The 11833-nt window shown below is 36.5% G+C and overlaps 2 protein-coding genes across 4 annotated transcripts; one reads left to right on the top strand and one right to left on the bottom strand.

Moving 5' to 3' along the window:
- The first annotated feature begins 1437 nt into the window (after positions 1–1437).
- Positions 1438–5993, top strand: LOC124412146 (transient receptor potential cation channel protein painless). Its single transcript, XM_046891793.1, has 3 exons — positions 1438–1652; positions 2753–3813; positions 3910–5993. Exons 2-3 carry the CDS (start codon positions 2760–2762, stop codon positions 5502–5504), a joined length of 2649 nt encoding a protein of 882 aa, XP_046747749.1. The 5' UTR covers positions 1438–1652; positions 2753–2759; the 3' UTR covers positions 5505–5993.
- Positions 5994–6004: 11 nt separating this feature from the next.
- On the bottom strand, positions 6005–11815 carry LOC124412147 (gamma-tubulin complex component 2-like). 3 transcript variants are annotated; one of them, XM_046891796.1, is made up of 18 exons: positions 11718–11815; positions 11490–11550; positions 11240–11410; positions 10960–11104; positions 10693–10864; positions 10475–10618; positions 10235–10389; positions 10015–10143; positions 9751–9927; positions 9475–9649; positions 9195–9388; positions 8824–9034; positions 8598–8766; positions 8251–8425; positions 8043–8186; positions 7520–7603; positions 6277–6437; positions 6005–6189 (listed from the first exon to the last, which is right to left on the bottom strand). In XM_046891796.1, the coding sequence occupies exons 2-18, from the start codon at positions 11540–11542 to the stop codon at positions 6105–6107; spliced, it is 2544 nt and encodes an 847-aa protein (XP_046747752.1). In that variant the 5' UTR covers positions 11543–11550; positions 11718–11815; the 3' UTR covers positions 6005–6104. The 3 variants fall into 3 exon arrangements, with proteins under 3 accessions (XP_046747752.1, XP_046747751.1, XP_046747753.1); XM_046891795.1 differs by having other exon boundaries at positions 11490–11726; XM_046891797.1 differs by lacking the exon at positions 7520–7603 and having other exon boundaries at positions 11490–11726.
- Positions 11816–11833: the final 18 nt, after the last annotated feature.

Below are 11833 nucleotides of genomic sequence, written 5' to 3'. Positions count from 1 at the left end.
AATATTCTCATTCATCTTTCCAACAGATTGATTCACGGTCATACAGTATGCGTTAATCATGAGTATCTAAGTGAAGCAATATATGCAATAAGTATATGCACGAGTACCCTAATACTTTACATATTATCCCGTTTTATTGCTTTTACCACACGGAGGCCATTTGAAAAAACGTGTTTATCCTTCTGAGAAAACCTTAACCCATTTCTGTGACAATTTTTACCCCCCGTTTTTGAAAAGTTGTATTAGTAGTTCGTCCAACACGAGAGCAAAGAAAAAGAAGAGCAAAAATAACTTAAAAAAAACTTGGTCTTCGTATGTAAAATTGACGTGAATGAAAGTCGGCGGATATTTGACTTGAGTCACTCGACCAGAAGCTTGCCATACCTACACCGAAGTAGAATAAATTACCTACACACACTTTAGTCGCGTTAGATTAATGAGAAGGCTTACACAAAAATGGCAAAATCTGTAGGCGTAGTTTCAGTAAATCGAATTCGATTCACATCCAACTAGAGTATGTCTACAGGGTGACCAGAGACTATGGAAATGTGATTTGAAAGGAAAGAGAGTGGCGGTCAGAAATCGTAAAAAAACGTTAAAAATATCGCGACCAAATAGGTAATAAAAAATAACAAATTTTTATTTTGATTAAGAAAAACCTAAGTTTTAAAGATTCCCGATAAATCAGCACAGAAATATCCGCTCAATTTATTTTATGGTGAAGTATAAATATTGCCAGAGGCGCAAAGTAAAGAACAATAATGAAAAGATAAGATAGAAAGACGAGTTTCAAGTTGCCGAAGGTATCACTACCTGTGAAATTGCACACCATCCCAGTAGCAAAGCGAGCATTTGCAGGCTGTGGCTGGTTCGTATGAAACAATGATGAGCTACTGTTTTGAAAATAAAGTATTTGTTCACAGATCCATTTTTTCAGGGTAAATTTCAACATCGAATTTGAATATTTAACGTAAGAGATTATAACGATGCGAGTTTTGGCCACACAACGTGCAAATCGTACGCATAGATTTTCAAACACAAAAGCTCAGACTAAACAGAACCAACTTCTGGTTAGTATCATTAGGAAGTTAAAAGTATTTTCCACGAATGTGTTAAACGATGGTGTAACTCAAAGACCTTTGTTCCATTAGATTCAATGATAAACCTGCGATGTCACCGCGGCGACATGTCGGCCTCGATCAACGGTTTAAACAGAAAATTTCAGCCCGCTATAAATATGAAATACAGGATAAATATTTAGGGGAATGACTGGGGGAATAAATAAATTGCATTTTACGGACGGTTTACTCTTCGGCGTTTAAATATCTACCTGGGATACATATACGTATACTTATACGATCTGTTCCATGAATTCAAGCCGTGCCTCTGACACTATCCAGCACTTGCTACTGCTGCTGCAGCAGTCCGTTTTGTACGTACTGATGCCCCTTCCTTCCTTCGCATTCTCCGCGAGTGAAACGAAGCGATGTTAAACGAGTAGCTCAGTCTCTGGTCTCGTCGAGAGATTAACAACCGGCGCAGCAATGATACGTATTATTTCTCCAGTTTAATCAAGTGCTACGATGCTCACCTGCACGCTTTACTGCAGCCGTGTATTTCTGTAAACGCGCTTTTTGCTCCGTCACACATCGGTAAGTTTCGCATTAATTCAACACCGTATACTCGTTTTGGTTTAATGAATAAACTATGAGCCTCTAACATCGCCAGCGGGATCGAAAATAAAAGTCGATCCAATGTGCAATGTTGCTCTCGAGTTTCACAATCAATGTAGCAAGCGAGGATGATCGTTCAACGGATCAAAATTCACCTGTTGCATTTTGAATGAGCGTTAATTTTCTTTCGCAATGACTATGGATAATGGAAATTCATTTTACGTAGCATTGTTGTGCGAATTGTTGTCAGTCGATTATACTGTGTTCATATCGGTGTCACAGGAAACAGATTTCGTTCACTTATTTTTATTCATCTCGTCGACAATCACCGGTAATAAAAATTTACAGTACGACATGGTAGACTGGACCAAGTCGAGTTGTAACAACAATTTCGCAAAAAATAACGTCTAGATTTCTATCAGCGGTGAAATATTCGTGCAAGTGACGTTTAAGTATGACGTCATTACTCCATACTGTCTCGACACCCACGAGTTTCCTGCATATTTGCATGTCCAATACCGATGACATTACGGATGCTGCAGCAGGGAAAAAAATGCAGTTTCGAGGGTTTTCTTGTTGTGATATTTCGTTGACAGTAGGTTCCTGAATTTCTAACTCTTAAACGACTTCGGGATCCTAGTATAGTGTGAGTTGATTATGACGTCAACAACTAACGGTAGACTGAAATAAATTGCAGCAATTGACCAATTAGTACGTACGGCTGTTGGTTCCCTTTTTTGTATGTATGAACGATTCATTGTTTTTTTGCCAAATTTTGTTCGTGATATGTGATGCACCTTGTCATTGGCATCGCAAGTATGCAATAATCGGTTGTAACAAAAAAAACCATGAATTCTCTAAAGTATTTTACGATTATCTAGCACAAGTATAATAGTTTTAATTACGGAATTAAGCAGACGTGATGTTCTGTTGCGAAAATACTTATTTTTTATCACTTTAGTATCAAACAATGGATAATTTTGATTCATGGATGAATTTTCTTTTTTATTTTTTCGCTGAAAACCAAACCACCTTTTTGTGTAATCAACTTCCTGATCACGTCCGATGAATTTTTACAGAGTTAATATGGACACAGCAGACCAAATCATGGAGCTACAGGTCTTTCAGGACCAGGGCCCGAGTCCTCATAAATTGTTGCTGGAATACCTGAAAAACAGGCACTATGCAGCTTTTAAAAGCTTAGCAATGAAGAGCTTGAAGAAGAATCCTCCCAGTATTGATATGGATCACGTTTATCCATATCCTTTAGACAAAACAGTATTGGATATTGCATGTTCAAATGGCCTGGATGACTTTGTTGAGCTGATTTTGAATCTGGGTGCAAATCCGAACAAAGAAAACGTTGTTCATCAGCGATCACCGCTGCATTTTGCCGCAGAAGCGGGACATGCCGGTGTCCTTAAGATACTACTTAGCAATCCTGCTATAAAACCAAATTTAGAAGTCGCTCGACAGACCGCCCTGCATCTTGCAGTTAGCAATAAAAACGTAGAATGTGTCGAGGTCTTATTGGAGTACAATGCTAGTCCCAATATTGCAAACAGCAAGGGATTAACACCGACTCATTTAGCGGCGGCATCGTCGCAAGAAGCTGTGATCAATCTTATATTTTCTAAATCTAAGTGCCCCGCAGATATAGATAGCTTCAAAGACTTTACACGAAGAACAACGCGACAGATTCTAGAACAAAAATTACCTCATATCTCACTCCCACCTGTTATCAATAGAACAATGGACGTCAGTGATCTGAAATACTTCTTGGATTGTAACGACGAAGACAGCTATTTACAGCATGCGGAAAACGTCGAAATGACACACGAAGAAATGATAGATCTTTTGAAAATAGCAGCTCGGCAAAATTTACCAAGGGTCGTGAAGAGCTTGACTAAGAACGAGATCATTGATGATAGCGGGATCTTAGCTGAAGCGGCGGAAAACGCTGTGGTCAGAGGCCACCACAAAGTTCTCAAGGAACTGTTTGACGCTGGTGCAGAACGAAGCGGAAGTCTTCTTATTAAGGGCTGTCAAGAACTCGGATCTCACGCTGTTCGTGGGTCAGACCGAATGGCCTGTCTCAGACTTATTTTGCTGAAGCCAGTAAACGTTCGATACGTAGATGGTAAAGATTTTGAATCGTAGATCGAACTGTTTTATCAATTCTATGAATTATTCGTTGCCAAAAATTAGTTCCCTAATATGCGTGGTTTTTTTTCAGAGAAAGGAAACACTGCATTGCATTATGCGGCCCGTGCAGAATCTTCGGAAATAATAAGCATGCTGTTGAAATCTGGGAGTTACATCGGCCATCAAAACGATTTGGGAATTCCTCCAATAGCAAATATATCCCCTGAAAGTATGTCTCGGTATTTGGATGACTGTCTACAAACGACCAAAGAACACACTGATGATTACGAGGATTACGAAATTGAATTTAATTATCAGTGCCTAGCTCCGCACGGTTTTACCAGAGATCAGGACAGAGAACGTTTGCTTGAAAAGGGTCACGTCGATTACAAAAGAATCTGCATGGAAATGCAGCCATTTTTATACATAGCTAATAGTAATTCTCATCGACATCTTCTAAAGCATCCAATACTTTCGTCGTTCCTTTATCTCAAGTGGCAACGCATCAGCCCAATTTTATACGCCAATTTTATATTCTATGTAATTTTTTACCTAATATTCAATGCTTACATATTATCCATGACGTACGGCAGTGGTGATCCGAAAAATGGAACAGAATCTCCGTCACATAACAGCAACGATACTGAATCAGATTTTTCGTTAGCAAATTGGCAAAGAAACGGTACTCTGTGGACCTTCACTGCGATTGCCTTAATGATTCTGATCCTCCGAGAATTGCTTCAGCTGATTTCTTCTCCTTGGAACTATTTCCTCAGTTCTGAAAATTGGGTGGAACTTTTGTTAGTTTGTCTGGGAGTAGCGCTGCTCGGTAGACCCGAGCCTTGCACTGGGGCAGTAGCAATTTTACTCTCCGCCTGGGAACTAGTCATCCTTATCGGACAGCATCCTCGAATGTCGACTGCAATTGAAATGTTCAAAACAGTTACACTTAACTTTATACATTTTCTATTTTTATACGCCTTCCTTATTCTCGCATTCGCGCTCGCTTTTTATACACTATTCAAAGATGAAGGTGACTTCCTTGATCCGGGACATTCCCTTTTCAAAACCATTATCATGTTGACTGGAGAGTTTGACGCCAGCGACATGCCATTTATATTTCATCCTATACTAAGTCGCCTTGTGTTCGTACTTTTTGTTTTTCTAATAGCGATAGTGCTGTTTAATCTGTTAAACGGCTTGGCTGTCAGTGATACCGCCGAGATATTGGGCAAAGCTGAACTTGTCGGATTAATTTCCAGAGCTAAACTTGTCGCCTATGCGGAAGGTATTGTTGTTGGTTCACCTGTATTAACAAATCGATGGTGTTGTCACTATGGAGCATTTGTTCAACGAATGAGGATAAATCCTCTTCGTTTTTTGTCGAAAAAAATTTTATTTTTCCCTGACTTTCTACCAGAAGCTAAAATCAGAGTTAAACCGCTGCGGGGTAATACCGTTATACCTCACGGTAAGACAGTTTACAAAAATACATGTTCAAAACTCGCACTTGACCGTCATATAATTACACAGGCAAAAGATATTATTTTGTCAAGAGGACGTGTCTCGGATTATGAAAAAATTGTAAACGTATTCAATCAGAAGTTTGAAAGACTTGAAGCGATGTTGCAAAATATCAATCTAGCTCTAAAAGAGAACAGTTGCAATAACAATGAAACAGAGTAGACAATGTGTTGCATCAAACGAAAATGCTTTTCACGTAGAATTCAGTGGTAACAATTATTTCTGTACTAGTCACTTTTTTATCAAATTGAAAAAAACTGATCAACTTATCATTTTTAGTACTCCTAAAATCTTTCGAAATTAGCACTGTTGATTAGCTGAGCAAATCTTGTGAATATAGCATTTTTACATCTGATTTACAAATAAAGTCGAGCATGCAGATAATGTGCTTAAAAGAAAAAATATGGAGTACATACATGAATACGAATATTGATCGTGGCTTGTGACATTATATTTTCAATGAAAAAGAACGTGTTCCATTATTGATAAGAAGACAAGATAATATTATTTATTTAGGTATATTTTCTAATTGCTTACTATGTAAATGGAATATTTAGCTTTGCGCTAGTGTTGTTAATCTACACAAATTTTCAATTCGTAACTAATGAATTCATTTTATCTATATTAATAAACAATGGTAATTACCTTTCAGATCCTGTGTCATTTTTAGCAAAGATCTATAAACATATTCATTTTTTTTTAGTTGATAATAGGTACAGTATAGAGTGATTGTATACTATACAATCTGGAAGTAGTTACTGATCAACCAGAAATGTCTTGCTGCCGTGTAGTTTTTTCCATACCCTGCCTTGACAGCATTTCCGTGTAAAACATGTTGAAATCCAATCTATATACAAAACAAAGTATAATTTTATAATCAGATCGGAATATGTTTTACAAAAAGGAAAAAATGTCCATATATTTATAAACTTACCGGCACAAAACATTCAGTAACTTTTCATTATCAATTTCACGGCCCAAGTCACGGATTCTATCTAGGAGACGAACAAGAACCTCCATAAATCTAGTGTCCAGTCTCGTTATTCTCTCTTCAAAACTGCCCTCTTCTGCCCCGAGTGTTGATTCAGCATCATTCTATAAGATAAAATATATCGTTTGAACGTAGGTATTCACCACAATATAATTGACAGACATTTCATTCAAACAAAAGTTAATTGAGCATATATGTTTCATCAACAGTTCCGTAACCAGTGTTTTATTCGTTTCGGTTAAACACAATCTTAGTCAATATTATCAAGAATAATTTCAACACAGTGTATACCAAGACTGGCTTTTGCGTCTCATCAGCTGAATACTAATGTTCAATGAAAAAGCTGGACAATTGTTAAATAGAGTAGAATTAGATTGTTGTAATCTGTTAATTTAAACATGAAAGCGAATGGATTGTGAAAAGTTTGGAAGCTAGTACTAGTTATAGCTATCACTATTCATTACCCGACCTTCTTATTGTCTTGTTCTCTTGCAGCAGAGTCTTGTTTCAATTTTGCTGTAAGCTGAAAATGCTAAAAGTAACAGGACTAGGAACAAAAAATATCACAACTAGTATTACAATAAGGTGCTACTGAAGAATCATGTCTGACAAAACGTTCCAGGCAGGAACATAATTTGCAATCACAATGAAGCTAAAAAAAGGAGCATTCCTAATCATGTTCCGAATATTTTTCCAATATTACATACTAAAGTTACAAAATGCAAATAACGTTGCCACCATGAAATCAAATCAAAAGCTCAAAAGTCTTATAATGGAATTACTTCTTAATTTGGTATCGTGTTGTATTTCATTTCAACAAGTACGTTTTTTTAAATCTGTAATTCAATTTTTGCTCTTTTCTCTAGATATCGGTTCGCGACTTATATTGAGAGAATATTTTTCATTCGAAACGTTGTTTAGAAAGGAAAGGAGTAAATAGATACTTGTTTTCATGGTCGTAACATGCAGTACATAACGCCAGTATTTCTTCCAAAAGAACGACAATATATTTCACAAATACCTAAAATTACCTTTGTTTCTTGCTAATCCCCTAAATTAATATAAAGATATGAAAATAACGCAGAGATGCAGTCGATGTAATGAATCATCTATCGCCAGCAAGTATCACGCTTTCTAGAACTACATGATGCAGAGCTGTAGCAATCTTATATTTTTAACCGTGTACCTCAGAATCACAGTCACCGACGTCATCTTGACAGGATCCAATCATTGAAGTCAGTTCAGCGTCAACATAGTACCGGCTCATTTGCTTGACATTAGTAAGATGTTGTCAGATTAACACAATGACAAATATTCATGTGTCTATTCATGCAGCTCTTTTAATTATTATTATTTTTTGTTTTTTGCGAAATTCACCGTAAATTAAAATTTCAGTTTTGATGACCTAAAAGAGTCACTTCTCAGTTACATCATCGTTTTTTGAAATTTTTCATTGAATTTTGTAGCAGCAGAGCCATGTTAAAATTTTTGAGAAAAACATTGTGCAGATATCTTGACCAAACTCATACGAATAAGCCTGCTAGGACTTATTCATGCTTAACTTAAATTCCGTATACGATTTGTATTATTTCTAACTAACAGTGGTTTAGTATCGGCTTGTGCAACACCTGTATAATTTTTATTTTAAATCAATCTCACACGTAATATTATTATATTAAAAATTGTAAAAGAGTAATCAAAATCTTTACCTGCATGAAATTGCAGAATTCGACGCATACAGCACAGAGACTCGTGATGCATGCCAATAAAACTGGATCCGTTAACATGCACTCCTTGAGACAGTTATCAAGTAAATCCTGATGCACGCTCAAAACATCATCCACGTTGCTGACCTGTATCATAGGATAGATAATAATTAAAAACATGTAATTCGTTTGATTCCAAGAGATTATATACCTTGCTCATTTTGTTGAGAAATGTGAGCCAGTTCGGCTCTATAACTTCAACCATCATATAATATTCCAAGTGTTGTATGCAGTCAAGCATACGTTGTCTCAGTGAAAATGCTTGGCGATATGCCATTGCAGCTTCACACGTAAACGTTTTTGCTATTTTATTACTAATCCACACTCTGAAAAATCAAATAATACTACTTCAGATGAATATTTCTATGCAGCATTAATTGTTAGAGGATAATGACTCGCATTGAACTGTTTCCTGCAGACAAATGAATTGTCACACTTTTGTGTGATTTTAGTTTCTGTGTCACCTTAGTGACTTTTACAGTATCGAAAAGTACCCACCTACATAATAGCCTTTCAATATGTTTGCAGTAAAATAAATGTCTAAATATCATCTGATAGCAGGCTATTGCTTTTCTGTTTATAATTAAAGAAACTGGCCACTTGACGTCATAGTTGAATACAAATGCTTCCAATCCAGTTAATGCTGTATCAACTTGAGAACAAAAATCTATAACCGACAGAATTGATTAGTATTTGAATATTTAGTAAGTATTTTTATTTATACCTTTTTCCCCTTGTGTCTGGATGGAAAGGATTCGGAACATTTGAAATTGTAAATCATGGGGCAAGAGTTCTGGCTTCAAATCATCTTTGTATGGATCACAATCTGCAGTCGACATGCGTAAAGCCAATTCTAGGAGAGAAGCTAGCCGATGAATCACAATGTCATACATATTTTTTGCCAATTCCCCTTCACACAGATTCATAAATTGAACCTAGAAAATTGATGTAAGAAATAATTTCTGATAAAAATAATGAAATATGTAAAGAACGATGAAAATAACTTTAATGTGATTCTAATAAACAATGTTACTTAAAATTTTTTTTTTTACATTTGTAGGTACTAAATTTCCATATTTTGAGTTATAAACTTACCACGAAATCCCCTTGAGCCAAAAGAAAGTAATTCTTCACGCTTCGAAGACGTCCCATTAGATCGTTTTCGTGAATAAGGACTTCTAATAGCGTCCGCGCAGCTTCAGAATAAGCCCTGTCAATGGCAGCAATGTACTTTTGTCCACGATGTTGATATTCAAGTGGTTCTTGCTTTCCCCACTGAACTGTCTTACCTGTAAAATGAATTTCGATTTATTTAAAAGCTTGAATTCATGAAATCAGGTATGGAAGTTGTAAAGGGAATTGATAACAAACTCACCACATTGCCTTATAACATTTAAATATTTTCCAGTTCTCAAAATTGTTTGGGCATGTTCACTGAGAAAGACTGGAATTCTTTCATGTCTCACAGTGTATCTCTTTTCCCAGTAATCAGCAGAATAATCCATTGGCAGTTCTTCGCGCTGTATGAGTTCATTATCCTCAACTAGAAACTGTACACAGTAAATTTTAAAATCATATTCATTACAATTACGTACCGAGTTTCCCTGTATTTTCAGTGCTATGTGGGTACTGTAGAGTAAAGAAAACCTACTTCTTGATATGGATCGCTTATAACACCCTTGTAGACCCATTTTTCTAGCGTTTGCATGTAGGGAACACTAGCTGCACGAATAAGGAACAAACATAATTCCTTTGACTTAGCTTCCCCGCTGATATCATTCATGTGTTCGTGTAGTAAGCTCAAGACTTTGCCACCTTTAGCACTCGCCTGGAGAATGAAAGTTTTGTGAGTTTTGAAATGCACAAATAAGATGGTGCCTCAATAATGTCTATAGTTGAAGAGCTGAAAAACTACCTTGCATATAGTCGACGTGATATGTGCAAGAATTGCCATGGTAGCCATGGTGGGCTGGATGTAAAACCATAACTTCTGTAGGTTCAATTTTCCACGAATATGTTCGGCTTCCAATTGTACAACGAAGAGCTGAGGTTATTTAAACATGATCAACTTAATGATAAATTATAAAAACGATGTTCGTATAAGTGCTTAATAGAAATATTTATTATTTGCATACCAAATAATCTTTTAGAAGACAATTCAATGCTCCTCGCAAAGCATGGTTGACTTGACCGTCTTCAGGCAAAACTTTTTCTTCTATAAATCTAACGGTCATTGAGTAGTGTGAAGCCAATGGTAATATTTGTTGTGCTAACTGCTTATATGAGGTACCTGAAAAACAATGATACAAAAATTTTTCCTGAGATGCTGCACATAGAAAAATTCAAGAGTAGTTACAGTATTTAACGATCCTTACCTACGTCTTGTGAAATGACAAAGGATCGAACATCGTAAGGATTTGCAAGGGGCTCAGAAGTGATGTACGAACCATCCATCCCTTTTAAACAACACAATATATCCCAGAGAAGTATTGTTTCTTGTGATGCAGCTGGTACAACTTCTGCAATAAATAATTGCACAAAAGTAAAAAGCTACAAGATTATACACGGAGACGGTCAACGTTGATCAACTCACTCTGACAGGAAGTAACAGATAAATCTGAAGGAAAATCCCAAGAAAAACGAGGTCGATCCACGACCCAGTTTTGCGAGACTAGAGGAGGATCATTCCGCTTGTCAGTCATGCTGATTTGTTTGTTCAATTTCCTTTCACCCTCAACGGCAGCTTTAATAACATTTTTACAAATCTGTAAAGTAAGATTATTTAATTACAACTTTTATGCAACTATCAATTTCGCACTGGATAAAAAATATTCACAACACTAACAAATGATCAACAAACCTGTGGAACATCCTCTCGAGTTATCGTTGAACTTTTGGTATTACTCAAATTAGCAGACAAAGCATTCTTTCCCAAGTGATCCTTCAAGTTTTTGTCTGCTGATATCAAATCAAGTAGCTGCATAAACGGACCCAACAGGTCAACGCTACAGCATCAAATAAAAATGACGGTTCAAGTTCAGATATATGTAAGCTTGATCTCAAATCTGTTTGCACAATAACGTTATTGGAGTCTTCTATTGGAAAATTGGGAGAATGATTGACCTACTATTTTGACTTACTTTTTAGACTTCAATTCTTCGTATTTTTGTAAAAAGAGATCCGGATCTGGTGCATTTTTAGCAAGTTTGCGTACGCAGCTCTGAGTTACGACATTGCTTATTGCAAGATCCGAGGATCGGCTGCATCGCTTCTGAAGTTCTTCCACGTATTTCTCAGGAGATGACGAAGACCTGAAGATCATTGCATCGATTAAACTCACAGAAGCAGATGTTATTAACTTTTCGAGAATTTTATGTTTTCACTACGTACCCAAGTAACTCTAGAAGTTCTCCGACCAAATGATGCAGCTTGAACTCGCTCATAATGTGTGCTGGTCAAAATAAATTGTGCATTTAAACTTTGTAATTACAGTCTTCACAAAAATTCTGCTGAATACATTGATCTTTGCATTGATCGATTAAAGAAAATTCAAACTTATTTCGTTTTACTGTGAGTTTGACTGAAGATGTAATCTCTCGTTAATTACAACCGCCTCACTTGTTAGTTCTATCTCAACTCGTTGTCGCGTCCATAGGATTCTGCTGGTCTGCTACTCCTTTTCTCTCGTACCTGTCAGTAAATACCGAACTGTCGAATTTTCGTTTTATCAACAC

This window comes from Diprion similis, chromosome 11, assembly GCF_021155765.1.
Source record: "Diprion similis isolate iyDipSimi1 chromosome 11, iyDipSimi1.1, whole genome shotgun sequence".
Classification (NCBI taxonomy): domain Eukaryota; kingdom Metazoa; phylum Arthropoda; class Insecta; order Hymenoptera; family Diprionidae; genus Diprion; species Diprion similis.
The sequence above is the reverse complement of the archived record's forward strand: the minus strand, read 5'-3'. Positions and strand labels throughout refer to the sequence as shown.

Bases quoted from the DNA above. Each gene is read 5' to 3' on its own strand.
- LOC124412146 (XM_046891793.1), top strand. From the start codon at position 2,760: ATGGACACAGCAGACCAAATCATGGAGCTACAGGTCTTTCAGGACCAG. The intron at 3,814-3,909 runs GTAAAGATTTTG...GTTTTTTTTCAG, and splicing joins AAACGTTCGATACGTAGATG to AGAAAGGAAACACTGCATTG.
- LOC124412147 (XM_046891796.1), bottom strand. From the start codon at position 11,542: ATGAGCGAGTTCAAGCTGCATCATTTGGTCGGAGAACTTCTAGAGTTA. The intron at 10,390-10,474 runs GTAAGGATCGTT...ATTGTTTTTCAG, and splicing joins TGTCATTTCACAAGACGTAG to GTACCTCATATAAGCAGTTA. The intron at 9,389-9,474 runs GTGAGTTTGTTA...TTCATTTTACAG, and splicing joins AAATGTTATAAGGCAATGTG to GTAAGACAGTTCAGTGGGGA.